The sequence below is a fragment of the Eleutherodactylus coqui genome, chromosome 12 (genome assembly GCF_035609145.1).
Source record: "Eleutherodactylus coqui strain aEleCoq1 chromosome 12, aEleCoq1.hap1, whole genome shotgun sequence".
NCBI lineage: Eukaryota > Metazoa > Chordata > Amphibia > Anura > Eleutherodactylidae > Eleutherodactylus > Eleutherodactylus coqui.
The window spans coordinates 114812622-114837682 of record NC_089848.1 but is presented as its reverse complement, the minus strand read 5'-3'; the positions used below and the strand labels follow the sequence as shown (position 1 = coordinate 114837682).

At 47.0% G+C, this 25061-nt stretch overlaps 1 protein-coding gene across 1 annotated transcript in view; it reads left to right on the top strand.

Annotated features, from left to right (window-relative positions):
- Positions 1-25061, top strand: part of LOC136586513 (unconventional myosin-Ig-like) — a 174755-nt gene that overhangs the window by 115437 nt on the left and 34257 nt on the right. The window contains exon 21 of the mRNA XM_066584633.1: positions 14116-14270. Within this exon, the coding sequence (XP_066440730.1) occupies positions 14116-14270 (155 nt within the window). The remainder of the gene's footprint in view (positions 1-14115; positions 14271-25061) is intronic.

The following is a 25061-nucleotide window of genomic DNA, read 5'->3' as shown; positions in this document are numbered from 1 at the left end:
ACAGCAGCTCAGCAGACAGTATCACACATGATGGGATTAGATACAGCAGCTCAGCAGACAGTATCACACATGATAGGATTAGATACATGGCTCAGCAGACAGTATCACACAGGATAGGATTAGATACAGCAGCTCAGCAGACAGTATCACACATGATGGGATCAGATACAGCAGCTCAGCAGACAGTATCACACATTATAGGATTAGATACAGCGGCTCAGCAGACAGTATCACACATGATAGGATTAGATACAGCGGCTCAGCAGACAATATCACACATGATAGGATTAGATACAGCGGCTCAGCAGACAGTATCACACATGATAGGATTAGATACAAAGGCTCAGCAGACAGTATCACACATGATAGGATAAGATACAGAGGCTCAGCAGACAGTATCACACATGATGGGATTAGATACAGCAGCTAAGCAGACAGTATCACACATGATAGGATTAGATACAGCAGCTCAGCAGACAGTATCATACATGATAGGATTAGATACAGCAGCTCAGCAGACAGTATCACACATGATGGGATTAGATACAGCAGCTCAGCAGACAGTATCACACATGATAGGATTAGATACAGCGGCTCAGCAGACAGTATCACACATAATAGGATTAGATACAGCGGCTCAGCAGACAGTATCACACATGATGGGATTAGATACAGCAGCTAAGCAGACAGTATCACACATGATAGGATTAGATACAAAGGCTCAGCAGACAGTATCACACATGATAGGATTAGATACAGCAGCTCAGCAGACAGTATCACACATGATAGGATTAGATACAAAGGCTCAGCAGACAGTATCACACATGATAGGATTAGATACAGCAGCTCAGCAGACAGTATCACACATGATAGGATTAGATACAGCAGCTCAGCAGACAGTATCACACATGATAGGATTAGATACAGCAGCTCAGCAGACAGTATCACACATGATAGGATTAGATACAGCAGCTCAGCAGACAGTATCACACATGATAGGATTAGATACAGCGGCTCAGCAGACAGTATCACACATGAGAGGATTAGATACAGCAGCTCAGCTGACAGTATCACACATGATAGGATTAGATACAGAGGCTCAGCAGACAGTATCACACATAATAGGATTAGATACAGCAGCTCAGCAGACAGTATCATACATGATAGGATTAGATACAGCAGCTCAGCAGACAGTATCACACATGATAGGATTAGATACAGAGGCTCAGCAGACAGTATCACACATAATAGGATTAGATACAGCAGCTCAGCAGACAGTATCATACATGATAGGATTAGATACAGCAGCTCAGCAGACAGTATCACACATGATAGGATTAGATACAAAGGCTCAGCAGAGCAGACAGTATCACACATGATAGGATTAGATACAAAGGCTCAGCAGTGCAGACAGTATCATACATGATAGGATTAGATACAAAGGCTCAGCAGACAGTATCACACATGATAGGATAAGATACAGAGGCTCAGCAGACAGTATCACACATGATGGGATTAGATACAGCAGCTAAGCAGACAGTATCACACATGATAGGATTAGATACAGCAGCTCAGCAGACAGTATCATACATGATAGGATTAGATACAGCAGCTCAGCAGACAGTATCACACATGATGGGATTAGATACAGCAGCTCAGCAGACAGTATCACACATGATAGGATTAGATACAGCGGCTCAGCAGACAGTATCACACATGATAGGATTAGATACAAAGGCTCAGCAGACAGTATCACACATGATGGGATTAGATACAGCAGCTCAGCAGACAGTATCACACATGATGGGATTAGATACAGCGGCTCAACAGACAGTATCACACATGATAGGATTAGATACAGCGGCTCAGCAGACAGTATCACACATGATAGGATTAGATACAGCAGCTAAGCAGACAGTATCACACATGATAGGATTAGATACAGCAGCTCAGCAGACAGTATCACACATGATAGGATTAGATACAGCAGCTCAGCAGACAGTATCACACATGATAGGATTAGATACAGCAGCTCAGCAGACAGTATCACACATGATAGGATTAGATACAGCGGCTCAGCAGACAGTATCACACATGATAGGATTAGATACAGAGGCTCAGCAGACAGTATCACACATGATGGGATTAGATACAGCAGCTAAGCAGACAGTATCACACATGATAGGATTAGATACAAAGGCTCAGCAGACAGTATCATACATGATAGGATTAGATACAGCAGCTCAGCAGACAGTATCACACATGATAGGATTAGATACAGCGGCTCAGCAGACAGTATCACACATGATAGGATTAGATACAGCAGCTCAGCAGACAGTATCACACATGATAGGATTAGATACAGCAGCTCAGCAGACAGTATCACACATGATAGGATTAGATACAGCAGCTCAGCAGACAGTATCACACATGATAGGATTAGATACAGCAGCTCAGCAGACAGTATCACACATGATAGGATTAGATACAGCGGCTCAGCAGACAGTATCACACATGAGAGGATTAGATACAGCAGCTCAGCTGACAGTATCACACATGATAGGATTAGATACAGCAGCTCAGCAGACAGTATCACACATGATAGGATTAGATACAGCAGCTCAGCTGACAGTATCATACATGATAGGATTAGATACAGCAGCTCAGCTGACAGTATCATACATGATAGGATTAGATACAGCAGCTCAGCAGACAGAATCACACATGATAGGATTAGATACAGAGGCTCAGCAGACAGTATCACACATAATAGGATTAGATACAGCAGCTCAGCAGACAGTATCATACATGATAGGATTAGATACAGCAGCTCAGCAGACAGTATCACACATGATAGGATTAGATACAAAGGCTCAGCAGAGCAGACAGTATCACACATGATAGGATTAGATACAGCGGCTCAGCAGACAGTATCACACATGATAGGATTAGATACAGCAGCTCAGCTGACAGTATCATACATGATAGGATTAGATACAGCAGCTCAGCTGACAGTATCATACATGATAGGATTAGATACAGCAGCTCAGCAGACAGAATCACACATGATAGGATTAGATACAGAGGCTCAGCAGACAGTATCACACATAATAGGATTAGATACAGCAGCTCAGCAGACAGTATCATACATGATAGGATTAGATACAGCAGCTCAGCAGACAGTATCACACATGATAGGATTAGATACAAAGGCTCAGCAGAGCAGACAGTATCACACATGATAGGATTAGATACAAAGGCTCAGCAGTGCAGACAGTATCATACATGATGGGATTAGATACAGCAGCTAAGCAGACAGTATCACACATGATAGGATTAGATACAAAGGCTCAGCAGACAGTATCATACATGATAGGATTAGATACAGCAGCTCAGCAGACAGTATCACACATGATAGGATTAGATACAGCGGCTCAGCAGACAGTATCACACATGAGAGGATTAGATACAGTGGCTCAGCAGACAGTATCACACATGAGAGGATTAGATACAGCAGCTCAGCAGACAGTATCACACATGAGAGGATTAGATACAGCAGCTCAGCAGACAGTATCACACATGATAGGATTAGATACAGCAGCTCAGCAGACAGTATCACACATGATAGGATTAGATACAGCAGCTCAGCTGACAGTATCACACATGATAGGATTAGATACAGCGGCTCAGCAGACAGTATCACACATAATGGGATTAGATACAGCAGCTCAGCAGGCAGTATCACACATGATAGGATTAGATACAGCAGCTCAGCAGACAGTATCACACATAATGGGATTAGATACAGCAGCTCAGCAGACAGTATCACACATGATAGGCATTAGAAAACACAATCCTATGCAGACAGTCGCGATTTGTGTGCGTGAAAACACACGTGGAAAACAAATCGCGGCATGTTCTATTTCTGTGCGGGTCTTACAGAAGCCCGCACAGAAATGTCATTGGTGACGGGCCGGCTCCTCTCTGCGCCAGCAGCCGGCACACAGCACTGAGAGGGGACACCGGGAGCGGGTAAGCCGCAGGCCGGTAATAGTGTATCTTGAAGCCACCACCAGCTAGGGATTTGACAGGGAAACACTCCTATCACACCCCTAGCTTTCTTTTGGTTAAAGTCCCGAAGGTCCTTGCAGCAGCATCCAACAAGCTCTGCTGGTGACACAGGGCTCCCGGCCCCGATCACCACCACTCTCCAGTCTTACACTTTCCCCCCCTGGCGCTGCCAGCGACAAGCTCCGCTCCTCACTTCGCTCTTGGCACCACTCACCACCTCTACCCAGTGTTGCCCTTTGCCCCCGTGCCGCTGCCGCCAAGCAGCTCCACTGATGACACTGCGCTCCGGGCCCTGCTGAACACGGGTCCCCACTGAAGTCCTGCGGCTGTCACCTCAGTGAATGGCCAGCGCTGAGTTGTCACACAGCAGCGCTAACCACTGGCAAAAGGCTGCTCTGCACTTCCTGCACAAGCAGCACAGACGCATGCCGACCGGCGGATGTCAGGGGCCTTGACGCACCCGTCAGCACACTGAACGGAGGGAGCGCTACAAGCGCAGATAAATGCCGGCTGCTGGCTGTCAGGGGCCACCACGCAACTGCCACGCAGAGTCACTGCTGCAGGGAGCCCGGTGACGTCCAACAGGACCTGTGAGGTGTACACAGAGAGACTGCCAGCCAGCCAATCAGGAACAGGGGGCGTCAACTACATGTCAAGCACACTGTATCTTGACTCCACCACTACTTCTGGTGGCGCCAAGATACACTAATACCCCGCAGGCCTCTGCAGAGGCACGGGACCACATCCCGCTGTGAGAATTCTTGCAGCGGGATCCAACCTGGACATCTGCAGGCGGCCTAACTATATTACAAAATAGCAAAACTTATAATTCTTTGAAGTCAAATCTCCACCTTTTATCAGCATGTGATTTGTAGGGCCAAATTCTTGGCTGACTAATTTTGTATTATCTTTAGGGCTCCTTCACACGAGCGCTGTCCGCCCACATGAGAGGTGCCCACAGAACACGCTTCTATGGGATCAATGGGTTCCTATAGAAGGGTTCACATGGACAATTGTTAGACAGGACGACTCGCATGTCAGCTCCGAGGTGCGCACAAAGATAGGACCTGTCCTATCTTTGCTGTGTGCTTCCTATACACTTCTATGGGAGCTGGAAAGCACGCATCACACACCTCGGATCGTGTAGTCGGGCTACTTCAAGCAGCTGGAATTATCTTGTTCACACGATCTTTAGAGCAGTGTAGCCGCAAGCTATGCATGCGACTACACTGTGGCGGACAGCGCTCATGTGAAAAAGCCCTTATAGACGCAGACAGAGTTACATGAAAATATCATATACTTTATACATTGAACCCAATAATTACACAGTATACAGTAATCTTCTGAGCTCCCCCTAGTGGTGGCTGCAGGCAGCAGAACGTTATCATGTATCTCTATGCATATACAGGGGATTTGGAGCTTTGTATCAGTAAAACAAAGTTCCCACCACTACAAAGATATCCTGAGCAATTAATCTATACTATTTGGATTTTTTTTTCATTTAAAATGATGTTTTAGGACAGAGATTTACACAAAACAGACGATCCCTGCCATTTGTATAGTGAGACGACTCTCAGCTTTGTACGTTAGCCACATTAGTACACCAACTGCTTATGGCAGCAGCGGTCATACTGGGCCGGGTCCTATGCTTTTGGCATTCATTCCTGTTAGTACTATGTCTAATATAGCTATCTTGGGCCTCCTTCACACGGGCGTATGCGTCTTCATGCTGCCCGGATTTGGGGGCGAAAAATTGTATGCATGAGGAAAAGCCCCAATCAAGTCCTGAGCTTAATTAGCATTTTCTCATCAATTCACATGTGCGGGTGCGATGTAGGGTATTCTTTAAAAAATGCGCCGCAGCCTGGAAATCCTTCGCTCAGTATAAATCCTCGTAATGACTTCTAATGCCTAAATAGAGGCAGCTACAAGCTTTTGTGTAGTGGTTGAAGGATAGGGCGAGACCTATCTTTTCCAGCAGCGTATACATTCGGTCACTAATTTCGGTCGCATATGCCCTATGTGTTCTGGAACGTTTTATGTGGCTAAAACCCGGTCATGTGAAGGAATACATTGGAAACGAATGCTTTAGATGGTCGCCATTTTTGGCCGACGTATAAATGCATATAAATAGCCTTAGGCTGGGTTCACACGGGGCGGATTTGCAGCAGAAATTCCGTGCGGAATTTCGCTGCGGCAGATCCGCATGCAGCCGCTAATCCCGGGATTAGCCAGCCATGTGGACGAGATTTCTCAGAAATCTCGTCCACACCGGACGGCAAATCCGCTGTGGCTAAGCCGGCAGAAGCCGCTGCTCCGGTGCGGATTTGCCGAACGCAGCATGTTTATTTTTTTTTCCGCTGCGGCCGTGCTCTCCTCTATGGGAGCACCAGCCGCAGCAGAACAGCGAGCGGCCGGGCCGCTTCAAAGCCTCCACGGCTCTTTCCGCTGTGGTTCTCCCGGCGTAAATGTCGCGGTTTTTGCTGCAGCCAAACTGCGACATTTCCGTCGGAAATCCGCCCTGTGTGACTGTGGCTTTTTAGTTCTGTAGGTTGTAATAGACTGGACTGGTACATGATCATTGGCTGAAGCCCTCCGTGTACATTGCCTTAGGCCACCTGCAGACGGCCGGGTCGGATCCGGCTGCGAGAATTCTCGCAGCGGGACCCGACTCGAGGCCCTGCAGAGAGCAGCGCATCACTCACCTGCTCCCGCGGCCCCGGATCCTTCATGTGCCGGCTGCCGGGGAGTGACATTTCTGTGCGGGGCCCCGCACAGAAATAGAGCATGTCGCGATTTGTTTTCTGTGCGTGATTTCGCGCAGACAAATCGCGTCCGTCTGCATAGGATTGCGTATTATAATGCAATTCTATGTAGGCGTGTACGAGCGGAAATTCTGCGGGGAATCCCGCTGCGGAATTTCCGCCCGTATGCAGGAGGCCTTAGAGGATATGGGCCAAGGGCTCTACATATGAACCTTGTTCCTGGTTCTGTATATACTTTCTCACCATATGGGGATAATGTGATTTTACTGCAGCAATGAAATTCCCCTGAGCACTGAAGGAGCATCTGAGAGCCCCTCCAGCTCATCGCTATTATATAGCACAATGGTCTTAATAATCAGATTACTGCACTTTGCACAGAGTGTAGCGGAGATACAATAAAGTGGTAACGCGGATGAGGGCACGTGTATAAAAGTACCTTTACATAGGGCGATTATCGCTCAAATAATCACCGGCTGGAAGAGATCTATAGAATCTGAGTATTTCCCATAATTATCCCATTGACTATTGCTCCTGTGAAAATAGTCATTGGGAAGGCTGTCCAGTGCTTATTCGTCCAGCATTCATCCCGTGTAAAGGTACCTTAATATATAGACATTACAGAGCTGGGTGAAGTCAGAGTGCACAAACAACAAAAAGTCTGCCCCCTACTGCTTACTTAGATTCACGGGAGTGGGGTGTAGCTAGATGGTTGTTTGGAGTGCGCAGCCATGGATCTGAAGATCTTTGCTGAATGCTGAGGATTTTAGGAGTGATGAATGGACAAAATGCCAAAAGGTGGCTATAAGGATGGCCGTGTGGCCTCCATGAAGGATGAGTAGACTCATAAAGTTGAGTTGGTTAGTCTGGGATAGGAGTTCCTTTTGGAAAATGGAGTTGCCCACATGGCTGCGGTGGTGCATAGTCTAGGAGGAGGTAAGGAAACAATAGGGGCAGTTCTTTTAATGAAGATGGGTGTAAAGCTAATTAGGTTAGGGGATTAACATAGGAATAGTGTGGGGGGGTTTAAGGAAGGGCAGGTGAGGGATATCAGGTTAGTTCTGGTTCTATACTGTAAAGCAAGACTTACCCACCCATCCTCATGTTTTATTGTGATGCTCCGGCTCCGAGTCCTTGAGCGGGCCCAGAGCAGGTGTTCCTCCAACTATTTTATGAGGTGCTGCAATCAATCAACTGTGCTGTATGGCGGGTAGGAATAGTGGATTCCACGAGCGGAAGAAAAATCGCAGCATGCTCTATTTTACCATAGATTCCATGCTTATGGGCTCCATTGATCTTTATGGATGCGTTCGATCTGCAGTGCATACGCAATTAACATTGCGCATAGGCGCAGATTCGTACACACATCGCTAGGAGGCCAGATACAAACGGAATAAAGAAAGCAGGAATTTGTGAACAGACAATGCAGGACAGAATCTGGGGAGCAGCACACCATCCAGACTGCTGTCTGCAACCTCCGCTTGTTCTTCTGGGCTCTTCCTCCACAAAAATAAGTGTTTTTTGTTTTTTTTTAATGGTTTATACTACTTCCTAAATTAGTAGTGTAAACCAGCCAGCCAAGAGAGCAGTATCCCGTCCTGAAAGCTCTGAGAACACCTCTCACCACGACAGCACAAGAGAATGTCTCCTGGGCGATAGAAGGGTGTTTCTAGGGGGTTGGGCAACTTTTTGATGTTATTCCTTGCTTGCGATCTTTCTTCCGTGTAGACGATACACTGTCCATACACATAGATCCGCATGGATAACCGCACACATACACGACCATACGCAATTAGTTTCCGCAATCATTCGCAGGTCTTTCGCTGCAGATCTCTGCACTGCTTGTGTGAGCCTGGTCTAAGGTGAGTAGGGGTTTAACATTTGTACTCCTTATACAATTGGGCAGGTTTCTGGATATGAGCTGCCGGAGGAGTGGATACTACGTACCAAGATCTCCATGGGGGAGGAGAGCAGCAAGTCTCTGAGGGGCCTCCACTAGAGATGAGCGAGTATACTCGCTAAGGCACATTACTCGAGCGAGTAGTGCCTTAGCCGAGTGTTTCCCCGCTCATCTCTAAAGATTCAGGGGACGGGGAGTGGCGGGGGAGAGCGGGGAGGAACGGAGGGGAGATCTCTCTCTCCCCCCCCCCCGCGCTCCCCGCCGCAACTCACCTGTCACCCGCACCGGCCCCCGAATCTTTAGAGACGAGCGGGGAGATACTCGGCTAAGGCACTACTCGCTCGAGTAAGGTGCCTTAGGGAGTATACTCGCTCATCCCTAGCCTCCACCTTTCTTTGAACCCTCCAGCATTTTCAAGGCCATAGATACCTGCCTGGGGTGTGTTGTACTGCTCAATATTCCCCTCCTCGGGGTTTTAATACCTCTAAGTTTTTAATTGCCAGTGTGGACAACACCTGCAGAATGTTTTATTTTTTAGCATAAAATTGCCTCCCATGATATAAAAGTTGGGCTCTCACTTTAAATAATAGATGAATGGGCAATGGCTGAGCGGGATGCTCATGACTACTCACTGCTGATCACATGTTCCATAAGATCCGAGTCGAGTTCCGGAGATCTCAGCAGGGAGCGCCATGTAGTAGGGGAACACGTGCATCACGGCGATTCCTGGCGCTCGTCCATAGTTTATATTGTGCTATAATTCCTATGACCTGAGGCAGCACTGAGTCTAATCTCTCCAGACACCGGCCATTCACGTCCCTGTAAGAAGTGCAGAAAAACAACTCTGAGAAGGAAGGAGACTTTACTGTAAATGTCACCTGTAATCCCTGCGCTGTGCCTGGAGGGTGCAATCATCTGCATCACGTTGCTGAAATATTTGGGGCAGGATTCAGCAGTTCATGAAAGCACTCAGATTTCCTGAAAGATTTCCAACTGCAATAACTGATATGCGCTTTATTATACAGATGTCATCAGACTCCAGGCTGATACATTTTAGTTGCACTGATACATTGTAACACACTAGACTGCATCATGGGCTGTGTACATTGTAACAAAGCATCAGCTGTGAGAAGCATTAGGTCTAAGCATGTTTGAGCCTTTGATTTTTATTCATTGACAGCAAGCAGAGATCTTGGAATGGTTCGGAATCAAAACACAAATTACAAAGAATATTAGAAAGTTTTAAACAGGTTTGTTTTGAAAAGAATAGCAACTTCCTTTAACCCAATAGCTGAACCTTGGCGCATTGACACTCAGGTGACACTTGTCATCCAGGGCAATGACACTGAAACTTGGGGTACAGAACAGACAGATTTACACTTACGATACAGAAAAATGACACACTCACATTTGGGGAACAGTGCAGTAACACTTGGGGTATAGGACAATGACACACTGACATTTTTTAACAGGACGACGACACTTGGGGGGCAGGAAAATGATGTTGGACACTATTCAAAACGAAAATGACAAGTAATCATTATTCTGTCCACCAGGGGGAGCCTATAGTGACACTTTTCAGCTCATAGAGGTTGGTACACACATGGGCCTGATGTTTAAGGGCACATTCACATGAACGATATTCTTGCGCACGTTTTGTACGATTCACAGAAGACTGACCCAAATATGAAATGCATTCACTTGAACGGACGCATTCACATGAGCAGTATATTCTATATTTGGCTTCTCCCTCTGAATGCCCTGTCCATTGTTTTCAATAGGACCTTGCCTATTACCCCCCCCCCCATGTTGATCTAGAGGAAGGTAAAAAAAAAACAATGAGGTAGTATAGGTGGAAGCATTATCTTTAGGCTAATTTCACACAGTTGAGCTCGATATCGGGCTGTGAAACTCAGTCCGATATTGCGCTAGGGAACGTGCGATTTCCCATGGATGCGAGGTGTTTTTGACACAAGTCTTGTAACAGGAAGAAATGCTGCCTGATGAACTGATGAAGGGCAAATACCCTGAAACATCTGTCTGTACATGGAGTCTGGCTTTGCTTTTAATTCTCAGTCATTGTTACAAGGCTTGTATAAAGAGTCTAACTCTGGCTTGAAGTAATGCTGCCTTCCAGTAGGTGGCACTGTGGAGGTATTATTCCATCTTCCTTATTGGTCTGAGAAACTCGGACTAATGTCACACTCTTACACCTGCGATTTTTTTTTTTTACAGCAATTGCAATGCGAGTGTGGTGCAATTTTTGTGCAGGCTCCCATAAGAAACAATGGGCAATTATTTAACAAGAATCGCCCAAAAATGGGACATGCTGCGATATTTCAATCTTGGGCCATTGGTCCGAGGGAAAAATCACTCCTGTGAATAAACAGATTTAAAGGAGTTGTACCAGAAATGCAAATTGTGGATAGAGGATGACTTGCTGATTCTCACCGCTGAGACCTTTGCCAATCTCAAAAAATGGGGTCCCGTTTCCCCTGTCCTCCTCACAGTGGGGTTACTGCACCCCGAGCAGTGAGGAGGAGACTGAATGGAGTGCTCCATTCACTTTCAAAGGGACTGACGAACACCCTAGCGGCACCTGCTTGTGTATTTTCATCAGTCCCATTGAAATGAATGGATCGCTGACCGTGTATGCTCAGCCAGCCGTCCATTCAGAGTGATGTCACTGCGGGGGGAAAAGTGACCCCACAGTGATAGGAGAGCAGAACATGGGAATCCCGTTCAACAGATCAGTGGGGGTCTCAGCAGTTCATAGGGGATAACTTGTTATTCTGGTACAACCCCTTTAAATTTATGTGTTCCTTTCACATGTGATATTGGACCATATCGCAATCGGTCAGATATGGTATGTGAAAACCACCTGTGTAAATACACCCTCAGATTGTCATCACTTTCACCAGTGTCATGCCATCAAATCAACACACTATGTGATTGGGGTCTTGTAGAACCTCACTCACATGTAGTAACTTCATTGCCAGCGGACCCCCTATAAACAATGTACCTCCTGATAAACCATACTACTTGCAAAGTACTGGGCCAAAACAGCTGAGAGGTCGAAACTTAGTTTTTTTTTATATTTCGGATACAAGCTCCAGTCTTCCCAAAGCCATAGAGATACAGGATAAAGTTCTGGCCGCCTGAAACAGCCATTAGGGGGAGCTCACTACATGCAGATTTCCAGCCCCCTTTGAAGTCAATTGGATCCATATACATTTTTGTAGGCAGCCGGTTTTCCCCGATGCAGATACCAACCTTTTACTATTTAAAGGCTATTTACACCCTTCTGCTGCACATTTATATCTTAGGCCTGTTTCACATGGGCTACAAAATTGCACAATTTTGTAGCGATGCAACATTGCTACAAATGGCATGTATGTGAAGCTCACGGTTTCTAATGGGTTCTTTCACATGAGAGATGTTCTGTAGCCTGAAGGAACCCATCGGAAACCAGGGGCTTCACATATATTCGTTTTGTAGCGCTGTCGCATCACACAATTTTGTAGCCCGTGTGAAAGCGGCCCAAGGCTTTATTCACACAAGCGTTTTTACGCAGCTATTTAGTCACGTTTTTACGCTGGCCGAAAATCGTGACCATCTGAGGCGTTGGATTCCATTGCAGTCGTTGACATGGGCGATTTTGCAGTGCGTAAAAAAGTTGTGCCGGAAAAAATAGCACATACGCGACGGGAATCGGCAAGCGAAATTATACGCTGCCGGAAAAGATAGGTCTGGCTCTATATTTTGACTGTTATACGATGCCGGCTCCCATAGACTCTTATGGAAGCTGGAAAAAAGGGAGGGGGAGGGAGTTTAGCAGTGTCCAACGCAGGGAAAAGCTTACAGCTGCCTCTATTTAGGCATTTGAAGTCATTCCGAGGATTTATGCCGAGCGAGGGATTCCTGGGACTGCGGCATATTTTTTTGCTAATACGTCCCACCCGGTCGTATGAATGGACAAGAAAACGCTAATTATGCTCGGGACTTGATTGCATCTTTTCTTCATTCACACGATTTTACAGCGTGTGCAGGTGACTGTAAAAACGCATACACTCGTGTGAAGGAGCCCTAAGGGCTTATTCTGACATGCGTATATCGGCCCGGTTTTCATGCCCGGCTGATATTCGCTGTCTCTCTCTGCAGGGGGAGGAAGTGGGACAGGCTGGGAACAGTGCCCTAAGCCCCCGCCCCCTATCTTTGCCCCTCGCCACTATTTGCAAAGGGAGGGGGTGACTAGGTGGAACTTTGTGTCCCCCCCCCCCCCCCCCCCCCCCGTCCCAACCCTCCCATTGCAAACAGTGGTGAGTGGCGGAGAGGGGGCGAGAGCTCAGTGCACTGCTCCCGGCCCACCTTCTCCCCCGGCAGAGAGGGATAGCGTATATCAGCCGGGCGTAAAAACCAGGCCGATATACGCACGTCAGAATAAGCCCTAATAGTGACTTTCAGTTTCTTGCCAGACCTTCCCTATTAAAATGCAGAGGTACTTACATTCAGTGCTCACATAATACTTCAATACACCACTCACACAATAACTACCCTGATAATACTGCCATACAATACCAATATACAGTAGTACACGCTTATGATGCCCACCTAATGCTATTATACAGTTTCCACATCTTCATGCTATACATTGCTAACATAATCCTTCCATACTTTGCCCACATAATGCTGTTATTCACTTTGCATACAACACTGCAATGCAGTGCTTACACAATGCCGCCATACAGTGCCCACATAATGTTATAAAGTGCCCATACTATATCACTGCATAGTGCTGACATAATACTGCCATAATGTGCTCACACAATGCTGTTATAGAGTGCCCCTAAAAAAAACTGCTAAGCAGTGCTTATATAATCCTGCCATACTGTGTCCACATAATGCTGTTAGTGCCCGCGTAATGTTATACAGTGCCGACACTATATTGCTGTACAGTACTTACATAATATTGCGATACTGTGCCCACATAATACTATTCCACAGTTTCCACATGTTACTGCTAATCAGTGCTCATATAATACTGCCATACTGTGCTCCCATAATACATGTTGCCCAAATAAAACTGCTATATTGTGACCACATAATGTTATGTAGTGTACGATGCTTACATAACACTGTCATACTGTGCACACAAAATGTAGTTATACAATGTCCACATGATACTGCTATGCAGTGCTTACATAGTATTACCATGCAGTATCCACTTACAAGAGCCATAGTTATATAGTCTTGTAATAATAGTACCATATGGTGTCCACATACAACGTCTAAATGGAACCATAGCTGATACCTTGCCGGGGAGGAGGTTTGAAGATGCTTAATAAGCTCGGATCTAATATGCAGTTTCGGTTCCTTTTCCAGGTCACAGGATTGAGCGTCACAAGAGGTCCAGACCAGCTGGTGGTCCTCCACCTCCAGAAGAACAACGACATGGCCTTCTGTCTGCACCACACGGAACTGGTCAATGAGAGCCGCGTGGGTGAACTTGTGGGAGCGCTAATGAATTACTTCAAATCGTGAGTGCCCCCCGCCATTCTCTTGTCTCTCTCAGCGACAAACTGTAAACCTGCTTTTGCACACAGTTGAGTTGTGGCGGTGAGGACGCCATTGTGTATCCCTGAATGTCTTCCCATGAACAGAACATTTTTATTGATTTCACTAAAAGGGGTCACAACAAGTCACTCGAAGTGCCGTAAAATTAGATCCTGTTGATATTTTGCCTCCGGCCTCATCTTGGCACGAGTCTGGACTTAAAGAGCTCTATAAAAAAAAACCTTGGTAGATAAGTGAAGCCCTTGAGTCGCCCTCCGCCATCATGATGTTAAAAGTTCTACTCCAATGTCTGTTAATTATGTTGTGTCTGGGAAAACTGGGTGACAAGGAATATTGCTTCCCATTACAGCCCCCATTGTGGTTGTCACCCAACTTTTCCAGACTCCTGATCCCCAAATCTCACATATATCCATTTCTTAAGCCCCATTTACACGGGACGAATGTTGGGCAGACAACGCCCTACACTCGTCCCCGCAATGTACTCGCTCCCGTGCTGCTGAATAGGAGTGAGTATCATTGGCTTACAGTGGGGCTGCTGGAGGAGATTTCACTCCTTGCTCTCTCCCAGCCCTCTCCATTCATTAACATAGCGGCCGTTCAATACTGAACGGCTGCTGTTTACACTAAACGATCATCGTTCAGGATTTTATGCAGCCTAAACGATGAAAGATGAGCCGATCGCTGATCGTTCAGTGTAAATAGCAGCCGTTCAGTACTGAACGGCCGCTATGTTAAGTCAATGGAGAGGAACGGGGGAGTGAAATCTCCTCCAGCCATCCTGCTGTGAGCAAACAATACTCACTCTTGTGCAGCAGCACAGGAGCGAATACATGCGGGGACGAGTGTTGGGGATCGCTTGCCAACAGTCGTCCCATGTAAATGGGGTTTTATATTGATGTAGTCTGCGAAGGCTGGGTGATGTATCTTGCGGAGTTATAACGCTATTGGTTATAAATTAAAGGGATACTCCGGAGATTTTAAGTTGCTTCACAACCACTCTCTCCTTCCTGGTCGCTGCTGACCAATATATATTGCTGCAGCAGCCATCTATAGAAGGTCACTGTGGTGGCCAGTGATTGGCTGCAGTAGTCACATATACTGGTCAGCAGCAACTAGGAAGGATAGAGCTGTTGTGAAGAAATTCTAAGCCTCTGGTATACCCCTTTAACTTTTCCAGATCAGGAAGAAGAAATTGTCTCATAGCATTGTTAGGCAGATTTGTAATATGCTAATCTGGGAAAGCTGGGTGGTATACCATGTGGAAGCTGTGAAGACAGCCATCTTGGTTGTAACCTAGCTTTCCCATATTCCTGAACAGCCTAGTTATGCAGTACAATGTGGTCGAGGGGTATGGCTTTAGGAAAGTTGGATAACAAACTGGGTGGCAGTTTGAGGAGGGCCTGGCAATGAAATGGTTAAAATAAAAGTGTGTCTGGGTTGCAAATTTAAAAAAAAACCAGCCCCTCTGCTTGTTATTACACCCTGAATGATGTTAGCTTAGATTAATTAACGCTTTTTTAAATGGTGGCTCTCATTTTAATTAGAACGGGCGGGGAAGGAGGAGCAGGTAGTCACTCTGATTGCTGGATTGATTGGTTTGGTATGAAGAAAATGTAATTTCTGATCTCACGGGTGAAATCTGCAATATAAATATTATTATTCTACAACCACTTCAAGAGAAAATGGAGCCCTAGGCAGAATTCAATGTGGCGGTCTTTATATGAAATGTATCTATGCCCTCCACCCCGCACAGCATTTAGTCATAAGCTTCACAGTAGTCGTACGGGCCATACACACAAAGGACCCACTGAGAGAGTGTAGTGAGCATGCTATGCAGGGAGCTGGAGGAGGTGAGTTGTGAACATCACCTACTTCAGGGGAATTCCCCGATAGGGGGGGGGGATGAAGAAAAGCCCCAAGGGAACCCCCTTTTCTATGGGTCTTCCCTTCATCTCAGCAGGGCTGGAGAGATAACCCCGGCAGTGGAGGAATCCCTTATTCTCCCCTGCAGGCGAACTCCAGCCTCACGCTACTGGGGATTTCCTTCTTCTCCCCTGCAGGTGAACTCTGCTCTTGCCACTGCTGGAGATATCCCTCCAGCACCCCCAAAATGAAGGGAAGCCCCGCAGAGAAGGGAGTTCCGGGGTTCCCCCAGGGCTTTCCTTCACCTCTCTCCTCCCGGAGCAGCAGTGGTTTTTTAAAGCACCACACACGCAGCTCCCAATAGTGTGACTGGGCAGTTTCACTGCTAATTAAGCTCATGGCTTGATTACGGGAAATCGCCCATTCATGCTATTTTGCGCACAGTTATCCGCAATTTTTTTTGCATGGGTAACTTCAGTGTGATTTTCACTCCTGCATGAAACTCGCGCGTGTAAACACAGCCGGATTTGGATTGCGAAATCCACGATCATCACCCACGCAGACGATCCACGGCGTTCCGCATCCATTAGCAACAATAGAACATTCGCATGTCCGCTCGCACGATTTCTGCTCATGGAAAAAAAATTGCACCATGTTCTATTTTTGCGCGGATGGCTTCCATTAAGTCAGTGGAAGCATACGACCCGCAGCCCTTCCGCAATTGACATTGCGAAAAGGTTGCAGATTCCACGTCATTGCCCAGCGACGGTGCAGGTAAAGCAGGGATTAAAAAAAAATCTATACTACGCATGTCTAACGGCAAGCTGTCCGGACCATCCGCATACAAAAAAATACAGGTATGAGCGGATGTCGGCCGGGCACAGGGTCTGGTTTCCGATGCGGGCTCCTGCGCGCGGAATCCAACCCATTCGTGTCCTGGCATCCTTAGGCCGGGCTCACACGAGCGTAAAAATTACTGCGTATGATGTGTGCAATTCATGGTAATTCACAGACGATCAAATACATTGCCTTACGTAGTTTCACTCTCATTTGCGTTTTACGAATTGCGTAGTATGTGAGCGCCGAAAAAACGCAGCATCTTCTTTTTTGCTGCGTATTACCCGCAAGAGAGCCCATTGTTGTCTATGGGCACATAATCAATGCCAGCCATACGCAATTATATTGCACATGGGTGGGGCATATATGCGCCATTGCAACCAACAGAGCGGGAAATTTAAACAAAAAACCCCAATAAGACTACGCATGATAGCGTGTGCGAGATACGCAGTTATGCGCAGTATAATTTTGCTGCTTTACATGGCGATATGACGGAATGGCATACAGAGTAAAAAACGGACACAATGACTAAATACGGAGGCCACACGGAGCTGCACACCATGGGAAAAATTTTTGTGGATATAACATGGGCTTTTTTTTTACTCCAAGCTCTCTTGGGGTCCCAGACTGTGCCCCTCTGCCCTCAGCCTTGATGCACCCGGTGACTTGCTGCATTGGGTATCGCCCCTGTCCGGCTCGCAGTGCACCCTGGAGCTCATCTGCAGTGGGGTCTGCCAGCCCCTCTCCTGGCTCCATCACCCCTCTATTTATATGTGACGGCTCATGTATTTTTTCTCCTGTTGTTCCTCCTCCTCTTGGCCATGGCGGGGGCAGAGGCTGTGCGCTGCGCTGCCACCTATACATATATAAACCCTGGTATAAGGAGCTGGAGGTTACAGATCTGCAGGAAATCTGCCCAGCAACAGAGTTAACTCTCGGCTGGAGAATACAGGAGCGGATGCTGAGGTCTGTGTATATAGCGAGCGCACATCATACAATGCTGGCACTGCAGCCGTGCCATGTGTGCTGCATTATGCATGCCAGGGTTGTATATGATGATCAGTGTCTGTGGACAGCAGCAGATCCATATATCATGGACAGGAGATGGTCACTTGTCCTGACCCTTTAATTCCTCCATATCCTGACGGTCACATCTGATTCCTAGTCTCGTAATGTGTTGTCAGCTCCGCTGCAGGCTCATTCCTAAAATCCAGTATTCATACAGCGAGGGCAGAAGTGTGAAAGTGGCTATGAGATGGCACAGGTCCAAATGCTCAGCCGCCTGCAGCCAGACATCATGCTACTGTGCCCACCAGGACCGCCATTGTCATATTATGTCACCGACCAGAATGGAGAGTACACTCAGCATGCAGATCAGCTCAACAGACAGTATCACACATGATGGGATTAGATACAGTCGCTCAGTAGACAGTATCACACATGATAGGATTAGATACAGCAGCTCAGCAGACAGTATCACACATGAGAGGATTAGATACAGCGGCTCAGCAGACAGTATCACACATGATAGGATTAGATACAGCGGCTCAGCAGACAGTATCACACATGATGGGATTAGATACAGCGGCTCCGCAGACAGTATCACACATGATAGGATTAGATACAGCGGCTCAGCAGACAGTATCACACATGATAGGATTAGATACAGCGGCTCAGCAGACAGTATCACACATGATGGGATTAGATACAGCGGCTCAGCAGACAGTATCACACATGATAGGATTAGATACAGCAGCTCAGCAGATAGTATCACACATGATAGGATTAGATACAGCAGCTCAGCAGATAGTATCACACATGATAGGATTAGATACAGCAGCTCAGCAGACAGTATCACACATGATAGGATTAGATACAGCGGCTCAGCAGACAGTATCACACAGGATAGGATTAGATACAGTAGCTAAACAGACAGTATCACACATGATAGGATTAGATACAGCAGCTCAGCAGACAGTATCACACATGATAGGATTAGATACAGTAGCTCAGCAGACAGTATCACACATGATAGGATTAGATACAGTAGCTAAACAGACAGTATCACACATGATAGGATTAGATACAGCAGCTCAGCTGACACTATCACACATGAGAGGATTAGATACAGCGGCTCAGCAGACAGTATCACACATGATAGGATTAGATACAGCAGCTCAGCAGACAGTATCACACATGATAGGATTAGATACAGCAGCTCAGCAGACAGTATCACACATGATAGGATTAGATACAGCAGATTTTTTAAATTATAAAAGTCAACAAAGGATAGTATTAAAATAACTGGAAAATTGCCAAAATTGCAAAGAACATAATATACCAAGTCAAATGATCAAAATACAATAGTCAAAAGCAAAAAAAGAGAATATCTACAAAATATTATATATAGAATAACCAAGACAAAAAACAAAACTAGCCCCTAACCATTCATATGTGGCCGCTTTATACCAAATAGTTTATATCAAATACAATATATATATTTACAGAAATAAAGAAAATCACATCACTTCACAAAATCTTTCATGGGAAACGGAACCTCCAGCCACACCCACAGAACAGCCTTCAGCCCCCCCACCCCCATCCCATATTCACAGTTCGTCATGAGTGCCCCGATGCTGGGCAGTCCCCCTCACCACTAACCACCACTGGTGATTTTAGGGGCCCTTCAGTGCCAAACCACATCCGCCACCTTTGTAGTAGGGCCACTCGGAAGCCGGACAACCCCCTTTCTTTTCGTTCACCGCAGGAATCACCCAATGCCAGGCAATCCAAGTTCCCTAAGTTTACTGTAGTGCCCTTCTGGGGACCACGCAATGCTGAGTAACCCCCTACCCCCGTCTTATCTGCCTTCTTCTTTGCGGAACCTGCCACTGAGCAACCTCCCTTCCCCTCTATGGCCCCACTGCAGAACCCCTCTTGAGGCGCCCTAACACCGGGTGACCCCCAACTTTTCCTGCGGCCCTTTTAGATATCTTTGGGTCACCTGACTTTGGATGACCACCACACATAAAGACCTCGCCAACAGACACCACCAGTTTCTGCCCATCACCCCTACTGTTATTATGTACCAAGCGAGTGTCTGAAGTGGGATGCCTAGCACTCTCCGCCTTCCTGTACACTGAACCCACATTATCACGGGGGCCTGGATGGCCTGGTTGTGTTTGGCCCTCTTGGCCCCACATGAGTTGTTGGCCAGAGACCTGGCTGCCTGCAACTCCTCCTGGAGCCTTCGGATGGTATTACTGGCCTCATGATACTTCTGGGTTCTTGCAGCTATTCTGGAAGCAAAGCTGTGTATATCCTCCAAGGGTGCAGTGTCCCCAAATATCCTGGACCAGTGTCTCCTCCAGGAGTGCCTGTCCTGGCTCCTGGAGGTCCTTTGCTGCAACTCCTTGGAGCTAAAGTCCCGGAGGGCCGTTGTCCTTTACCCTGGCTAGCCTGATGGCCACCTTGGGTGACCTCCAGGAGGGATGCAGGAGAGTCATCACTGCACCTCCAGCTTAATCTCCTCAATCCCTCCTGGGTAGCCAGTTGCAATACATCGTCACCCTCCACTGGCTATGGTTAGGGGGGCCTCCCACTAACTATAGCCCAAGACCCCCAGCCCCTGAGGAACAAAAAGCTTAATCCCAGGCCCTGGAGGTAAGGGAGGCTTGGAGCTGCAATCACCTGCACACAAGCTGAACTGCACCCACCCACAGAAAGTGCATGACAGCTTAGATACAGCAGCTTAGCAAACAGTATCACAAATGATAGGATCAGATACAATGGCTTGGTAGACAGTATTACACATCATAGGCTTAGATACAGCTAGTAGTATCACACATAATAGGGTATGATAGACTGTCAGCAGACAGTATCATGTAGGATAGACTTAGATACAGCGGCTCAGCAGATAGTATCACCTATGATAAGCTTAGATACAGTAGATCAGCAGTGAAAGAGAAGTAATGGTGTTCACCACTATTTGACCTTGCTCCTATGTCATAGTTTCCCGTCTTCCTCCGGTACGTTTTCATACTTTGCATTGGTATTAGCCGCTCGTCCTCCAGTGTTTATGTCGTACAGTAAAACAGCCATTTAATTAAATTAGAAACCTCAGTTCCCAGAAGCCGTATAATATGAGGCCCCTGCACCCGGTGGCTGAGCGCGGAGACTGCAACTCTCATTATTTATCACTCGGAGCCTTCTCCTCTTCCCTAGAGAAACAAGGGAATAAAACACAAAAATGCATCATTGTCCTAAATATTCCTGAACCAGGAGCGTGAAATGGGACTGAGAATATCCGCAGCTTTCCCTCTTCTTCCTCAGCTCTTTGGACTGAACAGCTATTTGCTTTCAGGCTGCAGAAGTACGCACCTTGCTGCATTGCATTTTGGGCGGTGTAGTGTTTACCACAGGCATCGTACAGTAATGTGATATTAAAAATATTATGGTCTTTTGTAGTGATGAAGAATTATTGGAAAAATTGGGTGGGGAGTGTGGCATTGATTTTCCAAAAATAATCAGGCATCGGGTCGACCCAGTCCTGATTCCAATTAATTCAATGAGTGCTGAGGTCCTAGGTTTAAACATCAGCAAGGACAACATCTGCATGGACTTGGAAAAACTCCATGCAGATGTTGCCCTTCGTCAGATTTGAACCTAAAACTCCACCACCTTCATCTCTCTCTCAAGGGTTCCCGTCATCACATGGATGATGGGATTCCCCGGGGCTTCCCTTCATCTCCCCAGGGCTTCTTTTCATCTCCCTGGGGGATCCCTTCATCCCTGCAATTAAGGGAACCCCGGGGAGATGAAGGGAAGCCCTAGAGCATCCCTTCATCCCCGCAATGAAAGGGAAGTCCCGGGGCTTTTCTTTCATCTCAGGGATAAAGGGAACCCCCGGGGAGATGAAATCTTGAGAATGAATGAAACCCCTGGGGAGATGAAGGGAAACCCCGCCACCGGAAGGAAGGAAGTCCCCCAACGTGGAGCTTCCCCCCATCCCCACAGGGACACAGTGCTTCTTAGCTGCGCAAGTTCCCTTGCGTGAATGAGGCCTAAGTGAATGAGAGGGACTGAATGAGCGCTGCTTCAGCAGAACAATAAGCAAACGAGCCAACAATGGTTTTCATGACTGCATAAAATGAACAACAAACGAAAAGTAAGCCATTCTCATTCGCTCTTCAGTCATTGGCACGAGTTTAGGCTTCTTTCACAGGAACGGATATCAGCCGGCCGATATACGCTACATCAGAAGAGAAAAATTTGGTGAACGGGCGCACAAATCAAGCGTTTGTGTGCCTGCTTAGATGGTCTCGTGAGTCCAAGCAAATGCGCCAAGCTCACCAGGCCATTGCCCATTTCCCCTCCCTCGCAGGCTCACCTCTCTTCCTACCCACTCGTTCTGTGCAATGAGAGGGGGCAGGATGGGGCGGAGCTAAGCGCCAGTCCGCCCCGCCCCCTCCATTGGTGGCTATGTACAAGGGGTGGGAAAAGGGTGGGTGCTTAGCTCCACCCCCATCCAGACCCTTATCCATAGCATCTGGCTCTGCCCCTGCCCCCTCCCATTGCACTGAACGAGCAGGGAGGAAGAGAAGTGAGCCTGCATGGGTGGGGGAGGGGAACAGAGGGAGGGAGTTTAGCAGCCATGCTGCTAAACTCCCTCCCACTTACGGCCGCTGCCATGGGCTGCATATTAGCCTTTTACTCCCTACCTCGGCCCTAACAACCAATCAGGTTGAATAAGCGAACCCAAACAGCCAATCAGGTTGCTAAAATTGTGAATCAGAACCAATGAGGTTGCTGGAACTGCTCCACAGTACTGAGCCGGAGAGTAAATGGCTTATATGCCCATGGCTTCCCATAGGAGCCCATTCAGTGGCCGACGTATTCCGGCCCAAACATAGTTCCAGAACTATGTTTTGGGTCCGACGTAAAAACGCCCGGCGCTATATTGGCTTGGGCGGGTATTGTTATGTCTCAGGAAACGCCCATGTGATCTGATGCATTGGAATCCAATGCATGAGATCACAGCTCATATCGGCCGGCCGCTCGTGTGACAGAAGCCTTAGACTGAACAATCATTCACTTTCACTCATTTGAATGATTTTTTTGAATAATATTGTTCCGTCTAAAAGCACCTTAATTGCTGGAGAAATTAATGAATTTGTGACAGGACTCAGCTTATTTTATACTTGTTTCCATGGCAACTGGAGACCATGGCCTGTATCTGGTGTGGACGAGTGACATGGAGGGCCTCCTGTGTATTATGTGCTCCCCGCTGACTCAGCCTGCTTATATTATTCTTATAACAACACAGCAGTCCTGTGTAACACCACAATAACTCTCTGAGTGCAGATAGTGCAGTAGATATTACCTGTAGTCCTATGTAACACCATAAATAAGACAGAGATAACTCTGCACAGATAATGTAGTAGATGCTGCCTGTAGTCCTATGTAACACCACAGATAACACAGTGATAACTTTGAGTACAGATAATGTAGTAGATGCTACCTGCAGTCCTATGTAACACCATGGATAACACAGTGATGTGGCTCCGAGTACAGATAATGTAGTAGATGCTGCCTGCAGTCCTATGTAATACCACAGATAACACAGTGATAACTGTGAGTACAGATAATGTAGTAGATGTTTCCTGCAGTCCTATGTAACACCATGGATAACACAATGATATGGCACTGAGTACAGATAATGTAGTAGATGCTACCTGTAGTCCTATGTAACACCTCAGATAACACAGTGATAACTGTGAGTACAGATAATGTAGTAGATGTTTCCTGCAGTCCTATCTTAGGCCTCCTTCCCACGAACGGATTTCCGCCGCGTAATTCGCGGCGAAAATCCGCTGAGTTGCCCGCAGCTATTAGGTTCTATTGAACCTAATAGCACAATGCTCACGATGCGTAATTCCACCGCGGAATTACGCACCGCGATTTCTCCCGTCCTCACCCGCAGCATGCTCTATTTGCTGCGGGTGAGGACGGGCTGTACGCACTGACGGCTTCCATTGCAGTCAATGGAAGCCGTCCGTTCACGCTATCTCCCGCTGTGACCAGCGGAAGATAGCGTGAAAAAACGCTTTCCCCGCCCACCACCGCGCGTCATATGACGCCATATGACGCGGCCGGCCGCGTCACGTGACACGGCCGGTGACGCGGCGGCGGTGGGCGGTGACGGGCGGTGACGCGGCGGCGGTGGGCGGGGAAGCGATTTCACGCTATCTCCCGCAGGTAAGTATAGGGGCTCTGGGGGGCGCCGTGACGGGCTTCACAGCGTAATATTACGCGGCGGAGCCCGTCACGCTCGTGGGAAGGAGGCCTAACACCACGGTTAACACAGTGATATGGCTGAGTACAGCTAATGTTCTAGATGTAACCTGCAGTCCTATGTAATACCACAGATAACACAGTGATAACTGTGAGTACAGATAATGTAGTAGATGTTTCCTGCAGTCCTATGTAACACCACGGATAACACAGTGATATGGCTCTGAGTACAGATAATGTAGTAGATGTCACCTGCAGTACATAGTAATATCACACATTGCTCCGTCTGCCATGTATCGCAGATATACTGTACTGTGCAAAAAATGCTGCATAGTAAGAATGCCTTCTAAAATAAAAGTGTGAATAGTTGAATTAACTCAGTATTTCCTCTGACCGCTACTTGTCTTCGAAAAAGCCTGAATTCTTCTAGATACACTTGCAGAAAGTAAGGATTCTGTAGCAATTATACCAAACAGGTGACAATGATCATCATTTTTATATGTGAGCTGCTATGGGGCCCAACATGTACGGGCGCATGCCCACAGCCGGATGCGTAAGACATTGAGGGGCTCCCCGCAGCATTTTACACATTTTGCAGCCATATGTGCCGGCAGAGACCGCGTATGGCTGCGTATGTTCGTGAGCGGGGATGCGTATGAAAACGCTGCCCATACGTAATGTATAAGCAGGGCATACAAGTGTACAAGGCTCACGCTGCATACATACACAGAGAAATGGAGCATGCTGCTATATATTTGTTT